Source organism: Neolamprologus brichardi, chromosome 7, assembly GCF_056152115.1.
Source record: "Neolamprologus brichardi isolate AB-2024 chromosome 7, ASM5615211v1, whole genome shotgun sequence".
Lineage (NCBI taxonomy): Eukaryota > Metazoa > Chordata > Actinopteri > Cichliformes > Cichlidae > Neolamprologus > Neolamprologus brichardi.
Window position 1 is genome coordinate 69,009,966 of NC_142110.1, and position 20,842 is coordinate 69,030,807.

The 20,842-nt window shown below is 48.0% G+C and overlaps 1 protein-coding gene across 1 annotated transcript in view; it reads left to right on the plus strand.

Annotated features, from left to right (window-relative positions):
* Nucleotides 1-5,446, plus strand: part of LOC102787931 (uncharacterized) — a 47,423-nt gene extending 41,977 nt beyond the window's left edge. Inside the window, exons 6-7 of the mRNA XM_087844584.1 lie at nucleotides 4,422-4,517; nucleotides 5,279-5,446. Coding sequence (XP_087700710.1) covers nucleotides 4,422-4,517; nucleotides 5,279-5,446 — 264 coding nt within the window. The remainder of the gene's footprint in view (nucleotides 1-4,421; nucleotides 4,518-5,278) is intronic.
* The last annotated feature ends 15,396 nt before the right edge of the window (nucleotides 5,447-20,842 follow it).

A 20,842-nucleotide genomic window follows, 5' to 3' on the forward strand; every position in this document is an offset into this window, starting at 1 on the left:
AGCTAACGAGAAGCTGCTTCAGTGTTTGCTGCTGTGAGTGATGAGGTAACAGCTGATAATCTTCACAGGGTTACACAGCTCTTCACCTGGCCTCCATTCACGGACACCAGGACGTCGTTCAGACCCTGATCAACACTGAGAGTGAGTCTGCCTTCACCACCTCTCTTCATCACAGTGTTCAGTGTCATTAATGTAATTCATTATTATTTTAATAACTGATGAAGGCCACAGTCGCACTGCACTCTGCAGCCGCGCCATTCTTGTCTCTGATATTTGATGAAGACGAGCTTGATGCTGACAAGGAGACGTTGTTCATCGTTTGGAATATTAAAAAGCAGCATGAAAATTACACATTTACTAAGACTGATCTCATCTCAGCTTCATTTTCCCAGATCGTTACTGCAGCACAGCTCTGCATGCAGACTTTTTAAAACTGTCTGTCGGTTTATGTGCAGATTAAAGTTAAAACAGCAGAAGTTAGAGCAGCGGCTAACAGTCAGACCAAAGATCACAACGTCCTTAAGCTGCAGCTTCGTGTCCGGACTGTTTTTCCACTGACGCAGGATTCATGTGAGGATTTTTCTTCGTGTGAAGTTTTCAAATTGACATTCACACCACGAATCAAACAGCGAGGGATTGTTCTCCTGCACGCCTCACAGGCTGGCAGAGGTGAAGAAGCACTGATGCAGATCACCTCTGCCAGACAAAAGACCCACCCAGCGCTCAGACTGACAAGTCAAGTCCAAATACTCACCTCCACCCTCCTCCTCAGGAAGAGGCGAGGCGGGCAGTTCGCTAATGAGCTAATGAGGCACACCTGCGCTTCAGCCGCCAGGCGCTTCATGATGGACTTGTGACGATCCCTGCAGAGCAGCGGTTTGAACCCCTGTAGCCGCAGACTGCCATATGCTGTGAGTCAGAGCGTGCAAATGGACATGTACGGTCCACAGGGTCAGACGCGAAGCATGTTTCCATATGGCCACGGAGGAGAACCCGCCAAAATAAAACACAGCAGGAAATCAGCAGATCTGAGCTGCCAATCAAACGGTTTCAGTTCAAACTCTATTCACGTGAAGCTCCACCCGCTGCAGCTTCTGACCCACGCCGGTGGCTCGGATATAAACGGGTCTCCAGCCTTCTCCCAGATTCCTTAAGGACTTTGTTGTTTCTGTGCCAGGGAAGATGAGACGATGAGTTTGCATGTTTTCGATTTTAGCATGCAGAGTTCACAGACTCCTGAGACGATACAGAAGCCAAACTGTGCAGGACGTCAGTGAGAGCTCGTGAAAATCACACCAGAAAGCAGCTGGAAACCAGGGAAATTACAGCAGCCGGACTCAGCTGGTGCTCCGAGTGCAGATATGGTTTCAGGAAAAGGCCTCCTCGCTGCCGTGGAGGCGAGCTTTGGTTTCTCCTTCTGAGGCCGGTGGGTGGAGCGACGGTGGGAGTTAAACAGTCTGTAATGACCAGAGTCGGTTACCAGCGGTAACCATTAGCTGCTGCGTTCAGCCTCCAGCCTCCACAAAATGGATATCACCGTGAGCCGCATGTGTCCTGATTGAACTTCCCCAAGTTTTAAATGTGGCATCAAACAGTAAAGTTCAGCAGGAATATTCATCCCACAGCAAAAAGCCTGCAGGAGAGCGTTGGTGCAAACACGACACACAGGGCATTCATCACCTGATGTTTGGTATCCTGGTGCTGAAGCCTGCCCAGCCTCTGCTTCAGCGACACCAGAGGGGTGAAACATGATGTTAAACATATGAAATGTTCCACTCTGAGCCCTGGGAAGATTTATGTTTTCATCCCTGTTCAAAATCCAATTTTAAAAACACTTCCGACTAAAGAGTCACGATGGAAACAGAGTGATAGATGTGCGCGACGTGTGAAAGCTTAAGACCCGAACACAGCGAACTGTCAGTTCTCTGTTTAAGGATGACTGACAGCGTGTGTGAATGTGAGAGTGAATGAATAGTGGAATTGTAAAGCGCTTTGGGTGCCTAGAAAAGCGCTATATAAATGCAATCCATTATTGTTATTATTAATCTCCAATGATCACCCACCGCCTTCCCGAGGTCTCCTATCTCTGGAGATCACAGAGATCCAAACTGGTTCCTCCTGGAGACACCTTTCAGAAAAATCATGTTTAAAAAAGTTTCACTAAAGACCTTCAGCCAGAGACTTTACTCTTCTCTATCTGTCTATCCATTCAACCATCCATCATCCATCTGTCCATCCATCCATCCATCCATCCATCCATCCATCCATCCATCATCCATCCATCCATCCATCTGTCTATCCATTCAACCATCCATCTACCATCTGTCCATCCGTCCATCCATCAGTCCATTCATCCATCCATCATCCATCTGTCTATCCATCCATCCCTCCATCCACCATCCATCCATCCATCCAAACATCCATCTGTCTATCCATCCATCCATCCATCTGTCTATCCATCCATCCATCCATCCATCTTTCTATCCATCCATCCATCCATCCATCCATCCATCCATCCAAACATCCATCTGTCTATCCATCCATCCATCCATCCAAACATCCATCTGTCTATCCATCCATCCATCCATCTGTCTATCCATCCATCCAAACATCCATCTGTCTATCCATCCATCCATCCATCTGTCTATCCATCCATCCATCCATCCATCTTTCTATCCATCCATCCATCCATCCATCCATCCAAACATCCATCTGTCTATCCATCCATCCATCCATCAGTCCATTCATCCATCCATCATCCATCTGTCTATCCATCCATCCCTCCATCCACCATCCATCCATCCATCCATCCATCCAAACATCCATCTGTCTATCCATCCATCCATCCATCTGTCTATCCATCCATCCATCCATCCATCTGTCTATCCATCCGTCCATCCATCCATCTGTCTATCCATCCGTCCATCCATCCATCCATCTGTCCATCCATCCGTCCATCCATCCATCCATCCATCCATCATCCATCTGTCTATCCATCCATCCATCCATCCATCTGTCTATCCATCCATCCATCTTTCTATCCATCCATCCATCCATCCACCATCCATCCATCTGTCTATCCATCCATCCATCTTTCTATCCATCCATCCCCCCATCCACCATCCATCCATCTGTCTATCCATCCGTCCATCCATCCATCCATCTGTCCATCCATCATCCATCTGTCTATTGATCCGTCCATCCATCCATCCATCCATCCATCATCCATCAGTCTATCAATCCGTCCGTCCGTCCATCCATCCATCCATCCATCCATCATCCATCAGTCTATCAATCCGTCCGTCCATCCATCCATCCATCCATCCAGCTGTCTATCCATCAGTCCATCCATCCATCCATCCATCATCCATCCATCCATCCGTCTATCCATTCAACCATCCATCTACCATCTGTCCATCCGTCCATCCATCAGTCCATTCATCCATCCATCATCCATCTGTCTATCCATCCATCCCTCCATCCACCATCCCCCATTCATCCAAACATCCATCTTTCTATCCATCCATCCATCCATCCATCCATCCATCTGTCTATCCATCCATCCCCCCATCCACCATCCATCCATCCCTCCAACCATCATCCATCTGTCCATCCGTCCATCCATCCATGCCATCTTCCCTCCATCCACCATCCAACCATCCATCATCCATCCATCCAAACATCCATCCAAACATCCATCCAAACATTCATCCAACCATCCATCCATCCATCCCTCCATCTATCCCTCGCTTCTTCTGTCCATCCGTCCATTTTGTGGTTGTAGGGTCCCACAGACTCTGAGCTGTGAGGAAGTCACATTTAAAAGTGAAAAACTTTGTCAGAGAATTGCACAGCTCATTTCCTAGTGATCCAGATACTGAAGGAAAAACAAACCTTTACTATCCGCGCCGTTCCTGTCAGAGATGCATGTTTCTGTCTTTTAGTTGATGAAACAAATGCTGAATGATGACCCCAGAATAAGCAGTTTTTATCTCCTGCTGGGCAGCGTCAGCACACAGACAGCTTCCTGTCAGTCTGTCACATAAAAGCCAATAATAAACTGAGATGTCTTTCATTAGAGATCAGGCCAAACCGCCGCGCCCCCGAGCTGTAAATATGAAGACAAAGGCTTAAACAGAACATTTCACTTGACAGGAAATGCAGGGATACAGGTTGACATCCTTTCCTGTGTCTGCGCGACTGTCTGAAGTGTCCTCCTGTGAATTTAAACCTGAGCTTAAGATTCACTGATGGAGATGTACCTCTCGATATGTTTCTGGCGTCTCCTTGAACCCTGCAAAGATGACCTCTGAATGTTCACTCTGTCAGTCTGACTCCATCGACTCAAACAGAATTCATACACAACGCCAACACGATATGATTTTAATCCAGAGGAAACTGTCGTGTTTTGTCTTAATCAGATGCTAAAACCAACATCAGAGATTACCACGGGAAGACGGCCGTCCAGTACTGGAGCGGCAGCGCCGACATCTTCGAGAAACCCGAGTGTCAGTCAGGTCTGTCCAACAATTATTATAAGAATCACTTTTTTATGTTTTCATTACCAGAACCATGCTGCATGGGCTACGGAAGCCCATCTGTGCCAGTGAAGTTACTCTGTACCAGGCAAACTCGTGGCTCAGGGGCCGCAAGTGGCCCACATCACCCAAACATGCGGCCCATACACTGACGTGAAGAAATCGAATGCAGTTTGGTTTTTGAAATAACTTTTTGTTATAATTTAATTTTTTATATTTAATGTCTAAAAAGCTTTAAAGTCATCAGAGAACAGAAGCTTCTGGATTATTATTATTAACTGTTACTCATTAGTGAAGTTTTCTCTCCTGTTCTCTGTAGTCACCGCGTTTTGTCGTTCTTTTCATTTAAAAAATAAAGATGGAAACTCTATAACGCCAAAGGAAGCAAATCTGTATTTCACAATAAAAGCATGACCTACAGTCTGTGGAGTCAGTAATTATTGTTTCAGTGTCATTAGCAAAGATTTTTTCAGACCTTTGCTAATCTGAGAGCGACTGCAGCGCCTGTGCCGGTCGCAGAGGTGGAGGCTGTTTCACGCTCTCCGTGTGGGCGAGCGGTCGGCGTCGGTGCATTTTCCCTCACAGAGAGTTTCTTCTGTGGGCGGAGCCAGTCAAAGCTCGGTGTTTGTGGTTGCAGATGGATCCGTCTGCTGCTGGATCACAGAGACGGTAGAACAGGAGGGTTTAGATCTGTGCTTCGGTCAAAGTTTGACCTCAGTCGTGTGTTTTGTTCTTTTCAGGCGGGAGGTGTGTTCGCCGTCAGCGGACGCAGCGTTACGCTCTGCCGTCCTTCCTGCTGTCTCGCTCTCGCAGTCAGGGACAGCTCAACCTGGAGTTCAGGACGCCGCCTCAGTCCTCCTCCCACGACGCCTTGGACTTCCATGTTTAAAGTTGATCGCCCTGCCTGAAACCCGGTGACCCGCTCTGTCCCCGTTTGGTCCACGCAGGGTTTCTGGGCTTGGAGCCACAGATGGCAAAGATGGCCGCAGGAGGTGGATGTGAGCTAGAGCAGACTCAGACCTGAACACAAGGCGGGCCTCATTTTAAAGCCAAGGTTCATCAAGCAGAGGTGTCAAACATAAGGCCCGCGGGCCAAAATCGGCCTTGCAAAGATCCAAGGACGACATGAACGTTTGCTGATGAAGACCTGCCTCACGTGATGAAGAACAGATAAAGAATTACGTTTCTTTCACTCTCGACTGTAATCATGTGTTTTTATAGAAAAATAAAAACAGTTTTCTGTGAATCAACAGAAATATTCAATCTGAGCAGCGAGCCACAGAAACGCTCTAATGTTACACATTTCTTTCTCTTCATGTAGAAAATCTTCTTATTCACACATCTCAGGGATTAATGGAGTTTCACCAGGATGTATGTTCCCACCGTGTTGAATCACTTTGGCTTTTCCTGCTTTAAAGCAGGGCTGGGGAACTCCAGGCCTCGAGGGCCGGCGTCCTGCATGTGGCTAAATGACCTGAGTTCTCCAGAGGTAATAAACTAATCGTGCGATTCAGGTGTGCTGACCGAGGTTGGGATCTAAAACCTGCAAGGTGGAGTTCCCCACCCTCCTTTAAAGGAACCAAAGGCAAAATAATCCAGAGGTGTAGAATTACAGGAACTAGGCATGCTCAGTACTGACGTGTCAGGAAGTGCAGATGCTTCCAGACTGTGCTCGAAACACCCGCATCGCGTGACCACGGTTAGTCCCGACAGGTGGCTTTTACCTGGAGCAGAGCTGGAGAGCACCTGTGTGTTTTCAGCCAATAAAAATGTCTTGATATGACCTGTTTGAACTCTGTTCATCGATTTGCTCTCAGCACAGAGAGCTTCTCTGCAGCACCCTCCTTCCTTTGATCTTATAAACTGGTTGGCTGTGCATCGCTAACGCTGTGGCGGTTTGCTGGTGGAGGGCCATCGTGAACGTGGCGCCGACGGACCGGGACAGAAGTCGTTTAAAGGAAGCCGTTAGCTCAGTCAGACACGCCTCACCCTCTCACTCTCTTTCACCCTCATAAATGTCTTCATTAGCTTCCGCTCCATTGGCCGGCTCATGGCGTTAAAGTCATTATCTGCTTTAATAAGGCGGCGTTTGCGTAAGCGATAAGCAGTAAGTGAGCGGGCGGGCGGAGGCCACGCTCGACACTGATAACAAACACTCGGAGTGAAATTAGCTGTGACTAAACAAGGGGCGGGGCTAGGCGAGCAGTGAGAGGATCACGTGATGCGTCACAGGAACACCTCAGGGGTGTGACGTTCACCACGATGACGATGAAGATCAGATTTAATGTCGTCACGCTTGGACTTCAACATTTTTACATGTCTTTACTTTTAGTAATACCCCCCCCCCAAAAAATCTTCTGATTGACCAGCTTCTGGAACCCTGCTAAGGGGCGGGGCCTGGAGCTTGGAACAGATGACCATATAAGGAAATGTGCAATGAGCTGCTTTGAAAGGATGAGCAGTTATTTTAGAGGTTGTGTGCTGATGGCTTCCACCACACCGCCGCGTGCTCAGCATGAAGCGTGCACCGCTGTCTCCTTTGATGATGTCAGCTGTATTTTTAGGCTTCTGATTGGCTGCAAGCTGAAAAAACCATTTCATCGTAGTGTCGCTGCTGCTGGTGTCATCGCAGTTATGTTCAGATTTAAAACAAAGAGGACGACACGGCGATGGACACGTGCACCATCCGATATTTCAGCCTGTCTTGTGCACGTTCGGTTTATCGACAGCTGACATACTTCGCACTGTGACGTCATTGCTACCCTCCATCCTCCTCACGCCCCCGCTGCACTGACAGCGCTGTGCCCCCGTTTTTATTTTTAGGCTTCTGATTGGCTGCAAGCTGAAAAAAACCATTAAAAAGTGCTCCAAACCTCCTGCGTGCGGGAGTCAGTATGAAATCATGACATCATGACATCACTGTGATTAATCACTCAGGTCACTGACTGATGTCAAACAGCCTCACGCCACCATCTAACCAAGTCAGTGACATCATCAGCCTGAAAGGTCACAGAGACAAAGGCGTCGGGACTCCGGTGAACCACGGAGAGAGCCACGCGTGGAACTGAGGTTTCCCAGGAGCGCCATCGCGAGTGTCAAACATATTTGACCCCTAACATGTGACCCGTTTTACAGAGTGGGTGTGGCTCCGCGCAGACGTCTGATTTATGTGCTCCATCCAGATGTTGCTGAGAGAAAAGAGAAAGTGACACAGACACTCATGTCCCTCCTCTGAGACACGACCTCTGACCTCTGACCCCTGTCTTTTCCCACGCTTCTCTCAAAGCCGGGTGAGAGAACACGTCTGCGCTGTGGCGACGACCTCGGGCCCGATAATAGAAGCAGAGCCGTTAACTCGCCGTCGGCTCATTGTTGGGCCCACAGTGGCTGTTGCCATGACGTTCAGTCGGAAATGAGGCCTAATGAGCTAAGCGTCCACATCAAAGACTCGCCGCCTGCAGCCCGTCAGGACAGGAGGTTAAACTCAGGCGAGGATCCAGTTTTCTCTGCAGATCCTCGCAGAGCGAACAGAAACATATTTAACATATTTGTCTCTGATTATCAACGTTAACGTGTCACCTCAGCAGAGCGGCTGCAGGCGAGTCCTCTCTGCAGCTCGCTGCCTCACGGCTCGTCTCCGTCATCGGTGGCATTCTCGCCTCCGTCAGCGAGCTGCGCCCGGCTGCTGTCAGTCAGCGGCTGCTGGAATCGTGTTTCCTGCTGTAACGAGCCCCAGCAGGCCTGCAGGGAGCCAGGAGCTTAATGAGCTGCGGCCCTGATTAAAGAGGCCGGCCGCCATTGCTGCTCGCTGTGACGGGAGGAAGCCAGCTGGCAGAGACGCAGCATCGGGCGCCGCAGGAGAAAATGACACTTTCAGAATAACTTTCCACACAGAGCAGCGGTGCTCACAGCTCCACGGCCACCTGGAGACGAATCGGACGCCTGATGCTGAAAACTGGCGTCCCAGCAAATCTTCATCATAGAGCGAAAGTTAAACTTCGTCACATCGTCAAAGATGCGACCCCAACAGGAAGTCCCCATTGTCGGCCATGTTTGTCCCTCCAGATGTTCTGTTTTAGCAAACCTACAGATTTAATCTGTGTCCACGCACGTACGCTGTCTGGTAGCTGCAGGCACGGCGCCACCTGTTGGCAGCAGAAACATCATGTTTTGCACTTTGTTTCTGCTGCGACTTTTACTTTGTTCTGTGTGTTGACTCCTCCCACTCGTGCTGCACCACGATCACTGATGACAGATTTAAGTGTATTTGGTGATGAGACAAATTCACACAATTCATTCGTTGAAGTCGGTCACGCCTGCAGTGACCTTCTGACCTCAGCCGTACGTCAGGGACGGAGATGTCTACTGTGTGCATGTGTTCAGCAAAAACACGGACATACAGCAACATTACCAGGTGCTCTCTAACACCACATAGTGGCCACAGCAGGTGTAACAGTCCCGACAGCGTTGCCCTGGAGCTGGTTCCCATCACAGAACTCTAATGGTTCCCAAATCCAGGTGGCGTCCTCCACGGAGCCGTAAACGCTGATAGGAGACGACGGTGGGAAGTGAACGGCTCCATTAGCGCTCGGCCTCTCAGCTTAACGCTCTGTTTGCTCTGCTGTTGTCGTGATTAATGCACCGAAGCTCCGTCTGTAAACATGCAGCAGAGAAGCAGCCGGGAGGCGGGGGCGTCACGGCGTCACGGAGCCAAACTCAGGGAGGGGCACCTGATACAAGCAGATCGTCTCTGCCCTCAACACTCACCGACTCTGAAGACGTACAAGCAGCTCCAAATCAAACAAAGAGTTAAGAAGCTTCAGTAAAATGATCCAATGATCATGTGAGAAACTGCATTTACTCCAAATCCATTAAAGCTGCAGAAATCTGGCTTCCAGTCGAGGCAGTCACCGTGACACCGAACTGTGCGACCAAAACACTTCCTGTCGTGCATTTCCTGTCACGTGGTGTCTTTTCATGTTAAACATGTTTCTAACAATGAGCTCAGTGTATAAACATCTCTGAGCCAAACTGAACCCTCAGTTTATCACAGTTTTTTCTGCTTTTTGATCTGTATGATGTCATAGAGAGCCTACTTCTATGTATTTGGCCGAGGCCGGCAGAGGAGGGGGTGAGCTGCTGCCCGAGGAGGTGAAGTCCATCCGAGGATAACGCCGTCTGCAGCCCGCTCGCTCAGCCACAGACGTCCTGACTGCTGCACACGCTCACGACTGTCAGCCGTTTATTAATGTGTAATAACAACGATAATAACAACTACATGTAACTATGCATCACAGTTATTGTGGCTAATCGTTCATTCATGAATGTGACACATTTTTGGAGGGTTCATACGGGGTCACAGGGGGTCACAGGGGGTCACAGGGGTCACAGGGGGTCACAGGGGTCACAGGGGGTCACAGGGGTCACAGGGGGTCACAAGGGGTTGCAGGTGAAGAGGAGACCAAACCAGAGCTTAATGGTGAAGTAAAAATACAAAAACGATCCCAGTTAATCCATTTTATTAATAATTGAAAGACAAAATCATGATAGAAATTAGAACGTAATTAACTGCCCCACCCACCTGAGGTTCAGACTTCCTGTCTTTGAGGGGCAGCCAATAGGAAGAAGCGTGCCACCCCCCACCCAGCAGATGGCTTGGTCCATTCATTTGGCTTCCTCGTTTCCACTGTGGGAATCAGACTGGGACAGTGTGGAGTGGCACTGAGGAATAATTAAAAGCAATAATATTGATAAAGACAAAGATGTGGCGGCACAGGTGGGACACAGGTGGGACACAGGTGGGACACAGGTGGGACACAGGTGGGACACAGGGGCAAAGGAAGACGCCACAGAAACAGTGATGCAGCGTAAAGGCAGCAGAGACGTCACGTGTTCAAGTCTGTTCCTCTTTAAGAAGGTCACACGGGATTAAACACGAGCCAGCAGCTGTTAGCAAAACAGCGCAGGACGAGAGGACGCCAGCGATTCATTAAAAGAAACACACAGAAAATCTTCATCCATCGTCCTCGGTGTTGCATCCTGACACGTCCCAGTCTCCCAGCGCTCCCATTTGTCCTTCCACGCTGCTCTTTCACCGTGGCGTGATCACGTTAGGAGCATCTGCGGTGAGATCGGTTAAAATCTGATCTTATAGTTTCTCAGCAGGTGTGGGATCGAAGCCACCCTCCTCCATGCAGCTCGTCCTCCTCCTCATCTCGAGGTTGGTGCTGGACCTGATGCGGCGGCGGGCTGAAGGTTCAGACCTGACACAGTCCAGAGTCTCGTGTCTGATGCTGCTGCCAGCTGCTGAAGAAGAAGACGAAGATTTGTTGCACCTGGCAGCAGCTGACAGGTGACTCAGGAAAGAATGAGCTGAGAAGTGTCAGATAAAGAAGGATTATTTTAACTGTGAGTCATGCAAAGCTGCTCTGACAGAATCCAGGTGAGCAGGTGGGTTTGCTGACTGTCCTGGAGCTAACTGTCAGCTAGCTTTAGACGTTTAGCTTTCACACACCTGGAGAAGGTGTTTATGGTCAGATGAGGGAAGAACTTGTCTGTACTGATGACGCGTGGAGATTTCACTTTGAGGGGGATAACGGGCTGATTACAAACCTGCAGCGACACGAAAACTCACAAACTCAGAGGACGAGCGAGGAGGTCAGCATCGTGAGAGCGGCGGCGGACTGCGGTTAAAGATCAGCTTTGCTTTGTTTTGCAGGAAACTCAGTGGAGCATGTGATTGCAGAGCGGCGGTCAGGCCGGCCCTCGGCTGATAAATATCCCCATCCAATTACAAGATGTAATAATTCTGCACTCAGGTTGGTAATGAGCTCTAATGCCGGGCCCGTGCGATAATTCCCCCGCCGGATGCCGGCTTGATCAGACGTTGAGCTTCGTAATTAGACTGGCAGAAAATCATTATTTGGTGTTCAAATAGAAAATGAGGTTGGTGAAAGTCAATCTGGCCGGCTCTGTGGAGCACAGACGAGAATTTAATGATTTAATTACAGTCGTAAGCTCCTCGGATGAGACTTGAGTTGAGCCGAGGCCGGCAGAGGAGGGGGGAGCTGCTGACACGAGGTTAGGAACGTCACGGAGGTCTGGCTGCTGAGGAGGTGAAATCCCAGGATAACGCCGTCTGCAGCCGCTCGCTCAGCCACAGACTGCACACGCTCACGACTGTCAGCCGTTTATTAATGTGTAATAACAACGATAATAACAACTACATGTAACTCCTGTATTCACAGATGGTTTTAAATACTGATGTTAATAATAAGTTCACTGGAGAACAGACACACAATGCTGCAGGACTCTCAGGATGACCAGCGACCTGCAGCAGCTCACCTGTCTCAGGTGTTTAATCAGCTCAAACGTCTGCATGTGTTCAAGCTTCGTTCGTTGGCTCCACCTCTCGCCTCCTTCTGGGACGGGTTGGTTCACCTGTGTGATGCTTCTTCAGGTCTGCAGCGTCGAGCAGTCGCAGCTTCTCTTCTTCTGCAGAGGCTGATGGAGCTTCTCCAGCCTCATTACTAATAATCGATACTGATTGAAAGTCTTTGTTCTCTCATTGATAAGATGTGAGTGAATAAATGGAGAGAAATGAAAGAAACAATTCCTCAGAGCTCATGAAAGTTGAGCAACCTGTGCAATCCTGGTGGGAGGCAGCGTGTCTCCAAACCGTGGTGGCAGACGCTGAAGGTTTGTCTGAGGTCGTAAAGCCAGCAGGCCGCCAGCACGCCACCGTCTGCGTCTCGAAGAGTTCGAGTGGCTGCACACGTCAAGACAACTGCTTCAAAGACAAGTTCATGGCGTGAGAGGCAGGAAGGCCGGACGTGCTGCAGTCTCCACTCTCGTTCTCGGTCAGCTACATTTCTACAGCAGCTGCTTTCAAACTGGAACTTGAACTTCTCCAGTTTATTATTATGTTTACAACGTCTGTCCATCCACAGTGAGGAAGCACACGCTCCCAGTGTGGACTGGTTTATTCCTCTGAGGCTGTCAGCAGGTGCAGCTGGTGCTCTTCTTCTTTTTCATCATCACTGAGGAAGGCAGGAAGTCTAAATATTAATGGGCGTATTGGCCGCGCGGCCTTTAGAGTGTTGTGAAAACTTGAACCTGGGAGGGAAGCAAAACGACTGAGGTCCAGGCTGCAGAGGTGCATCCGAAATATAAAATATGAAGCGGTATCGACCCGACGTCCACGTGAGGCAGAAACAGCTGCAGGAAAGCCGGCGTTGCAGTGATGAGAGGGAATTTTAAAGCCTTTAAGACCTACCATAGAACCAAGTCCGCCAGACCTTATATTATATGTTTACATGCTGTGGAGCCATTTGTGGGAGCATTTCAAGTTGCTATACATCAATACAACCATTACAGCCCAGATTTTAATAATATGTCTGCATTAAGTGCATAGAAATTACATAAATTGCAAAAAAGTGCAATAAACTACAATAAAATTGAAAATTGTTTTTGTTTTTTTAACATATATTTCTAGTTAGAGAAATTTAAGAGGCTTATCCCTCAAAACTGTAAATACAAAAAAGTTGCACAAAATAGTTTCCCACCACAGGAAATTTATTTTGAGTGTCTTCATAGTTTTATTTTTGAAATACACCAATTTTTATACACTGCAGGAAAAACGAAAATAAATATTATAATGCAAATTTGCAAAAAAGCAGCATATGCATCAAAATAAACTATTTCCAGCAGTGCAATATGAGTCCTAAGCATCCCAGAAACCACACAGAAAGTCATAAAGTCAAACATAACTTTTAAAAACACCAGTATAGGCTCATGAGGCCCTGATGGTAAAAAACTACATTTCCACGAAAATGACGTCACTTCCTGTTTCGGGCAGGTCATGGTGGACATGTGATAGATCGTGCTGATGGACGTAGGAAGTGTTACAAACAGCTGATCGGATCGGCAAAAGTGTTTCTGGAATATTATGTTTTTGTTGCTGCAAGTGCTTTTTATGCAGTTTTTGCAAAGTTATATGTGGAAGGAAACTGTGACCGAGGACAAGCTGATGGCATAAGATGTAAGTACAACTCCTCCGGTTTCATATGCAAAAAAAATGATTGTGCTAGCTCACGTGGTTGCAGAGCTACCGGGATTTAAAAATAGTTACGCAAAACAGAGCGTGCTGCTCCGACCGGCTTTAAAGGGTTAAAGCCTTTATTTGGGCTTCTGTTGCTGCTCACAATCAGCTCAACATCTTTGCACAAAACACACGAAACCAGGTGAGCCTGGAAGTTTGCTGCGTTCGACAACATCGGATAATGAAGGAGCGAACGTCAGACTGCGACCCTACCTGACCGAAGCCGATGAAAGTCAACCGCAGCAGCGAGGAGGAGGATGTAACGACGTCATGAAACTTTATGTCCAGATGCATTTGGACTTTATTTTGCGTCTCTCAACTTCCCTGAAATCACTGAAGCCTCTCGTTTCTCTCCATCCACCTCCAGCTTCCCTTCTCTGGGAATGTTGAGGTTTTCCAAAGCCAGACTTGGATCATCTCCTCCTATCCTCTGTCACTCCAACCCTTCCATCCATGAACCTCCTCTGAGGTCTTCCTCTCCTCCTGCCTGGCAGCTCCATCTTCATCCTCCACCCACACGCTGAATTCAGGTCACACTGAAAGCTGTTATGTGTGGAGATGATCGTGGGTGTTGTTCACAGTATTGTGTGTTTTATATGTGAGCAGGTGCAGTTGTGTGTTTGTGTTCATACACGTCCACCTGACGTCTAAATAAATGACCAAAGTTCAAATGTTGGGTCGTGGTACAGACGGACCCGTGACCTGCACGTCTACCTCCAGTGTTGACAGACGATGCTCACATGTGTGTCGGTCTTTCTCCCAGCAGTTTGTTGTCTTTGTGGATTCTGAGTCTGTGCGCTTCGATGTTTTACAAACCTGACTGATCGATATTAAAGATGGCTAGCCCTGTGCCGTCATGTGAGTTAGCACTCGATCTCTGAAGCATCCAAACCTGTAGGTCGTCTTCAGCACTCAGGTATCGGGGAGAATGAAGATGCCGCTCTCCTAAACCCAGCAGGACCGTTCGGTCCGTCATCTCTTAGGCGACGTGTGAACGTAGAAACTGGTGTTTTGAGTTCTGCAAAGAAGTTTCATTAAAGCCGCTGCATCACTCGTCACTCTGCAGGTTGATCAGTGCAGACATCAGCACGGCGTTCTTCCACTGATGTTTGAGCAGCTACGCTGGACGCGCTGCCTTCATGTGTGAATCCTGCTGAAAGAAGCAGCGACGCTCTCACTGTGAGGCAGGTTTACAGGCTTTTTCATTGCATTAAACTTCATCTTTTGTGTGTAATCAGCAGACTGCTTCCTGCAGTGACCTCACACACCTCCCCCCCCCGAGCAGGTAGTGCTGAAACACTTGCTGTCGGCGCGGTGACCTTTATCCCCCAAGTCGTTCCCGTCTGGGCTGCTGGGATCTTCATGCAACCTGTCCATCTGAACTTTGCCCACAACTACAGACGCCGAAGCCCTCGGCAGACTCCGATATGGATTCACCTGCTGAGGAAAACATGCTTTCAGACAGCCGGCCTCTCCCGCTGTCTCTCCTCATTTATTCATGCGGTTGCTGAGCAGCAGCGTGAAACATGCGGATGAGAGGCGAAGGCCATGAAATATTCACCCAGACAATAAACAGTCCCAGGACGGCCCCGAGGAGGAGGAAAACACGAGGATGAAGAGAGAGCGAGAGCAAACGGATCCTGTTTTTCCAGGAAGTACAAAAGGAAAAACAACTCGGTGCAAATTCCCTTCACAATAAAACCTGTAAACAGAAATAAATCGACCGCAGGAAACCAGAAACAAAAGAGAGAAACGGCGTGTGGAGCTGATGAAATGTTCGATTTTACACAACACGATGCTCAGCCCGAGACACTGACTTCACGACCGCTTCAGCCCCTCAACCAGTTTACAGCGATATCACGCCGAGCTAACGAGAAACAGAATCTCTACACGTTCAGGTCGCCGCGGCGCCGCAGCGCTCGCTCCCACATTTCCTCATCCAGAGGAAGACAAACAGCTTCTGATCTGCTCACTCAGGAACATCCAAACACTTGATTCAATAAGTTCATCTGTGGAGCTGCAAAACAGGAAAACAAACAGAGAGCAGGCAGCCGAGGCCTCGCTTACTCCAACTTTAGCATTTAATGAAGCCAAATTTCACCTTCGACTATGAATATTTTCCTCTTTTCAGAGTCACGCTGCAACATCACGGTGATCCATCGTCATCAAGCACAGAAGTGATATCCTAAAAACCTTCAGATATTTTAAAGTTTACTTTGGTGTTTTCACTTCGCTTCTTTGTTTTTGTCTTGATTATTTCAGCTGTGCCTCGTTACCCTCAGTCTTTGTTGGCTCCTTCCCCACGAACAGCTTCGCTTTTGTAGATCTGCTCATTTTGTGCTTTCAGAAAATTGACTCCACATAAACACTTTGATGATATTTAATGAGCTTATCGTCTCGCTGCTTAAATCTGCATGCAGAGATAAATGCACAGTGCTGGACAGACTTTGTCTCTGCGGCCGCACTCAGAGAGTCTGACTTTAGGCTCTGAGCTCGTATTAGATGCAGATAAAGAAAAACAAGCAACAGTCAAAAACAGACGGTGACATCATCGCATCTGACCAATCGGCAGTAGCCTGGGGCATTTCAACATCGCTCTTTCATAACTGTGGAAAGTTTTATGTCAGGCAAAGAAAACAAACAGGAACATTTTAATGGAATCATTCAAAGAGCGTTCGGATTCTAGAAACCACCATCGTCACAGCAAACACTTTATTTTGAAAATATTTGTTTGAAACCAATCCTGCATCAGAAACATTTAAAATTCAGAGTTATGATGATGCACAGACCCCTGCCTGCACAGATGTGCACGCATCAGGAGGCCCAACTGCGTCTGAGCAGCGTGACGGCCACGCTGACCAATGAGGGCTCTGCGTGTGTGCATGGTCATTATAGCGCGCTCGCAGCTCGTTCCGCTTTGGCTTTGCAGAGATTAAATAAAGGAGATTTCACATGTTGATCAGGCAGCGTTAGCAGCAGCTAGCCGTTTCCCCCTCTTTCTTCATGCTAAGCTAACCGAGCTCAGTTAAAAATAATAACTGGGACTCAAACAGGAAGCAAACGTGGCCTTTCATGAAATGTGGCGTTTATAAGAAAGAAGCGCTCTCATGTTTTCTCCAACCAGAGTCTTATCGGGTTGATGTTAGAGGCTGATAACGGAGATAAAGGGAAACAATCGCTAAGAAGATTAGCGAGGATCCGTGTGCAGCGTCCTGCTGCAGGGAGATGCAGAGCTGATACGGCGAGCCTCTGGCGCCGCGTTTAAACACTTACTGATTTCATTAAAGCGCCGTCACCTGCTCGTCCCGCCGGCGCCGCGGCTTCTCTTCCACACTTCCTGTCACTTGCTTTGATTTTCATGTTTTCACGTCATTGGTTTCACACAGAAGTCAGTTAATCGAGACAGATATCACCCGGTTCCTGCGAACACGCCGACCTCGCTCACGCCCAGCAAGCGCTCTTCTAGCGGTTATTTGACTTCCTGTTCCGCCCAAAGCAGCGTGTACATTCTCCTCTGACCTCTGACCTCAGCGACAGCTGCTGCTTGCTCTGTGAGCTCAGAGACGGCTAACCCCCCCCCTCCTCCACACACACACACACACACACACACACACAAACACACATATAAAACATATTAAGGATTGTACATTAACACAAAACTGTTGGTGGAACCAGAGAAACACACATATGAAGAGAGAGAGTATGCATAGTATGCAAACAGTCATCATAATTCGTCACACAATGAGAACAGGACAAATCAACAATGACTCATTAATATTAAAATCTGTAACATAATGTATTGTTTGGAGTTTAGTCTGTTACTGTTGCTATTTTTACCATTTCTTCTTGGAGCAACTGTAACACACATAATTTCCTTAGAGATTAATAAAGTATTCTGACTCTGATTGGTTCAGGATGACCTGCCATTATCCAATCACACATCTGCTTACCTGCATCTGTTGCTCGTTTCTCCTCCTCTTCTTTTCTCTTTTTTCTAAACTGAGGACCTGATGGCTTTGAACTTTTCTTGTCCATCTTGGTTTTAATTTTGCACTCCAGTATGAACACAAATCCCCCAACCCGAGGTTCACCACAACATAACCTAACAGACCAACACCTCAGTTCACAGAATCACTTTGTCTTTATTTCTGGGATTTCACACAACCCAGGATTCAAATCATGAATCCATGATGGGCTTGGATTTACATCATTATGAATGAAATGTGCTCTATTTGGAAGCCCCTCCCCTTTCGACGGGTTGTGTGTGAGACTTTAAATCATCAATCATCATTTAAATTGTTATTGATCCTTTACCCCGAGTCCTAAAGTGTATATTTATTTTCTTACTCTTCTATTTATTGTTTGTTTACTTGCACTGCTGTAACTGGAGCCTCGTCGTCTCGTCTCTCTATAAACTGGACTGTCTGTAGCGGAGATGACAATAAAGTTTACTTTGACTTCAGCAGCGAGCAGGCGCACCGAGGGCTCTCGCTCACTTTTCCCGTACAGAATTTCAAAAAAACATCGGTGCAGATTATAAGTCTGTATCATGATGTCTGGTGTTTTTGTGTTTGTTGTTTTGTTTTTATTTTGTTTCATTTTGTGAGTTGGTTATTAGACGCTGCTTCAGCCAGCCAGTGAACCCCCGCCGCCCCGCCCTCTCCTCCCTGCGCCGCAAGCAGCAGGTGCACCTCGCAAACGGAGGGCGTCCTTACTCGTAGCAAATGGGCGATAGAAAACCGATCGGTGCCTGTGACATTCCCAGTATGCGCTGGCCGTGATGCCGCCCCCCCCCACCACGATGCCGCCCCGGGCAACCGCCCGTGTTGCCCGTATCTAAAAGCCGCTTACTTCCCCTTTCTTCATCATTACAATGTTCAGTCATGATGAAGCAGCTCGTCTTCATCACCTCTACGTGATTAAATATGTTGATTTGTTGTTGTTTGATTGGCTGATCAGATGCTCGCGTTAACGAGTAGTTAACCTAATTTACACACGAAGAAACAGAAATACTGTGGGTCACGGTGGAGGCCTCACAGGTGGAGCCAGGGCGCTCAGGTTTATTTCAGGGTGAATGCTTCATCAGCCATGTTTAAGGTTGTATCTGAGAGCTGCTGGGATGCAGAGACATGGTGATGGTGTATTTAACCTGGTTTAAAGGTGTGTTTGAGGCTCTGTTGCAGGGGCGGATCTAGAAGGGTGGCATGGGGTGGCAAGTGCCACCCTAAAATGATCCCTTGCCATGTGACAGTGTTGTTTATTAAAATAAGACAGCATTAACAGTTTGAGCGTAGTTACAGTCAGCAGTGAATATAAATGCTAACACTGAATATATTGCAGAGTGTCGTCCCCCCCCCAGAGCAAAGGGTGCCAGAGCACATTGTGAACAACACCATGGGGATGTTACACAGGTGGGTGGATGTTACACAGGTGGGTGGATGTTACACAGGTGGAAATGGAGGAAGGTGAGTGTTATTACCCTCTGTGGTCCACGGACACGCTGCACCTCCAAATCACATGACTGATGTCAGCTGACACAGCAACAAGCTGCAGCCGCGCTGAGTCTGTTTCAGCCACACTGAAAGTTTTTATTTTAATTACAGGCAGTAAATCAGAGTTATGATAAATATCAGCCTCGCTTTGTTCTGAACAGTCGTCACGTTTGTGTGTTTTAAGTTTTCTACGGACAGAAAACAGGAAAGAAAGGAAAAAGCACCTCTTTCCTATTGGTGGAGAAATGCACCATGTGACCAATTTAAAAAAAGTCAACATGTGGGATTTGTTTAGGAAGAGGGAAAAGTTTGGGAGTCACGGTAACAGGAGAGAGAGAGAGAGAGAGAGCGAGAGAGAGAGAGAGAGAGAGAGAGAGAGAGAGAGAGAGAGGGGGAGAGAGAGAGAGAGGGAGAGAGCAAGTGAGAGAGAGAGAGAGAGGGAGAGAGAGAGAGAGCGAGAGAGAGAGAGAGAGAGAGAGAGAGAGAGCGAGAGAGGGAGAGAGCGAGAGAGAGAGAGAGCGAGAGAGGGAGAGAGAGAGAGAGAGAGGGAGACAAAGGGAGACAGAGAGAGAGAGTGAGCGGGGAGAGCGAGAGAGAGCGAGTGAGAGAGAGAGGGAGAGAGAGAGAGAGACACTGAGAGAGAGAGAGAGAGAGAGAGAGAGAGAGGGAGCGAGAGAGTGAGAGAGAGAGGGAGAGAGAGAGAGAGAGCGAGAGACAGAGAGCGAGAGAGAGAGAGAGAGAGCGAGAGAGAGAGAGAAGAGAGAGAGAGAGAGAGCGAGAGAGAGAGAGAGAGCGAGAGAGAGAGAGAGCGAGAGAGAGAGAGAGAGAGAGCAAGTGAGAGAGAGAGAGAGAGAGGGAGAGAGAGAGAGAGTGAGAGAGGGAGAGAAAGAGAGCAAGCGAGAGAGAGAGAGAGAGAGAGCGAGAGAGAGAGAGAGAGCGAGAGAGAGAGAGAGCGAGAGAGAGAGAGAGAGAGAGCAAGTGAGAGAGAGAGAGAGAGAGGGAGAGAGAGAGAGAGTGAGAGAGGGAGAGAAAGAGAGCAAGCGAGAGAGAGAGAGAGAGCGTGAGAGAGAGAGAGAGAGAGTGAGAGAGAGAGAGTAAGTGAGAGAGAGAGAGAGAGTGAGAGAGAGAGAGTGAGAGAACGAGAGAGAGTGAGAGAGTGAGAGAGAGAGAGTAAGTGAGAGAGAGAGAGAGAGCGAGAGAGAGAGAGCGAGAGAGGGAGAGAGAGAGAGGGAGAGAGAGACACCGAGAGAGAGAGAGAGGGAGAGAGAGAGAGAGAGAGAGAGAGAGAGAGAGAGAGAGAGGGAGAGAGAGAGAGAGAGACAGAGAGGGAGGTTCGATGTGGGAGATTTGTGACGTTTAGTGTTTACTTAGTGTGTTGTGTAGTTGTTCTGTTGTGTAGTTGTTCTGTTGTGTAGTTGTTCTGTTGTGTAGTCGTGTTGTGTGTCAGTGACTGATGAAGGGCACATTTGTAAACACTGTCACTGAGTAGTAAGCGGAGTGATACACCTGCTGTTGTCAGGCTGCAGGTTAGTCCCTGTGCTCTTCTGTGTTTTGGTGGACAAACTGGTTTTACTGACACATCATTTGTGGAGCATCTGATTGTTCTCTCGTTTTAGTTTTAGTAATATTTTTAAATGGTTGTAGAAAATGAAAAAACAGCAGGTGTGTTGGCTGCATTTTTAGATAAATAGTTGTTTATGTTTACAAAATGT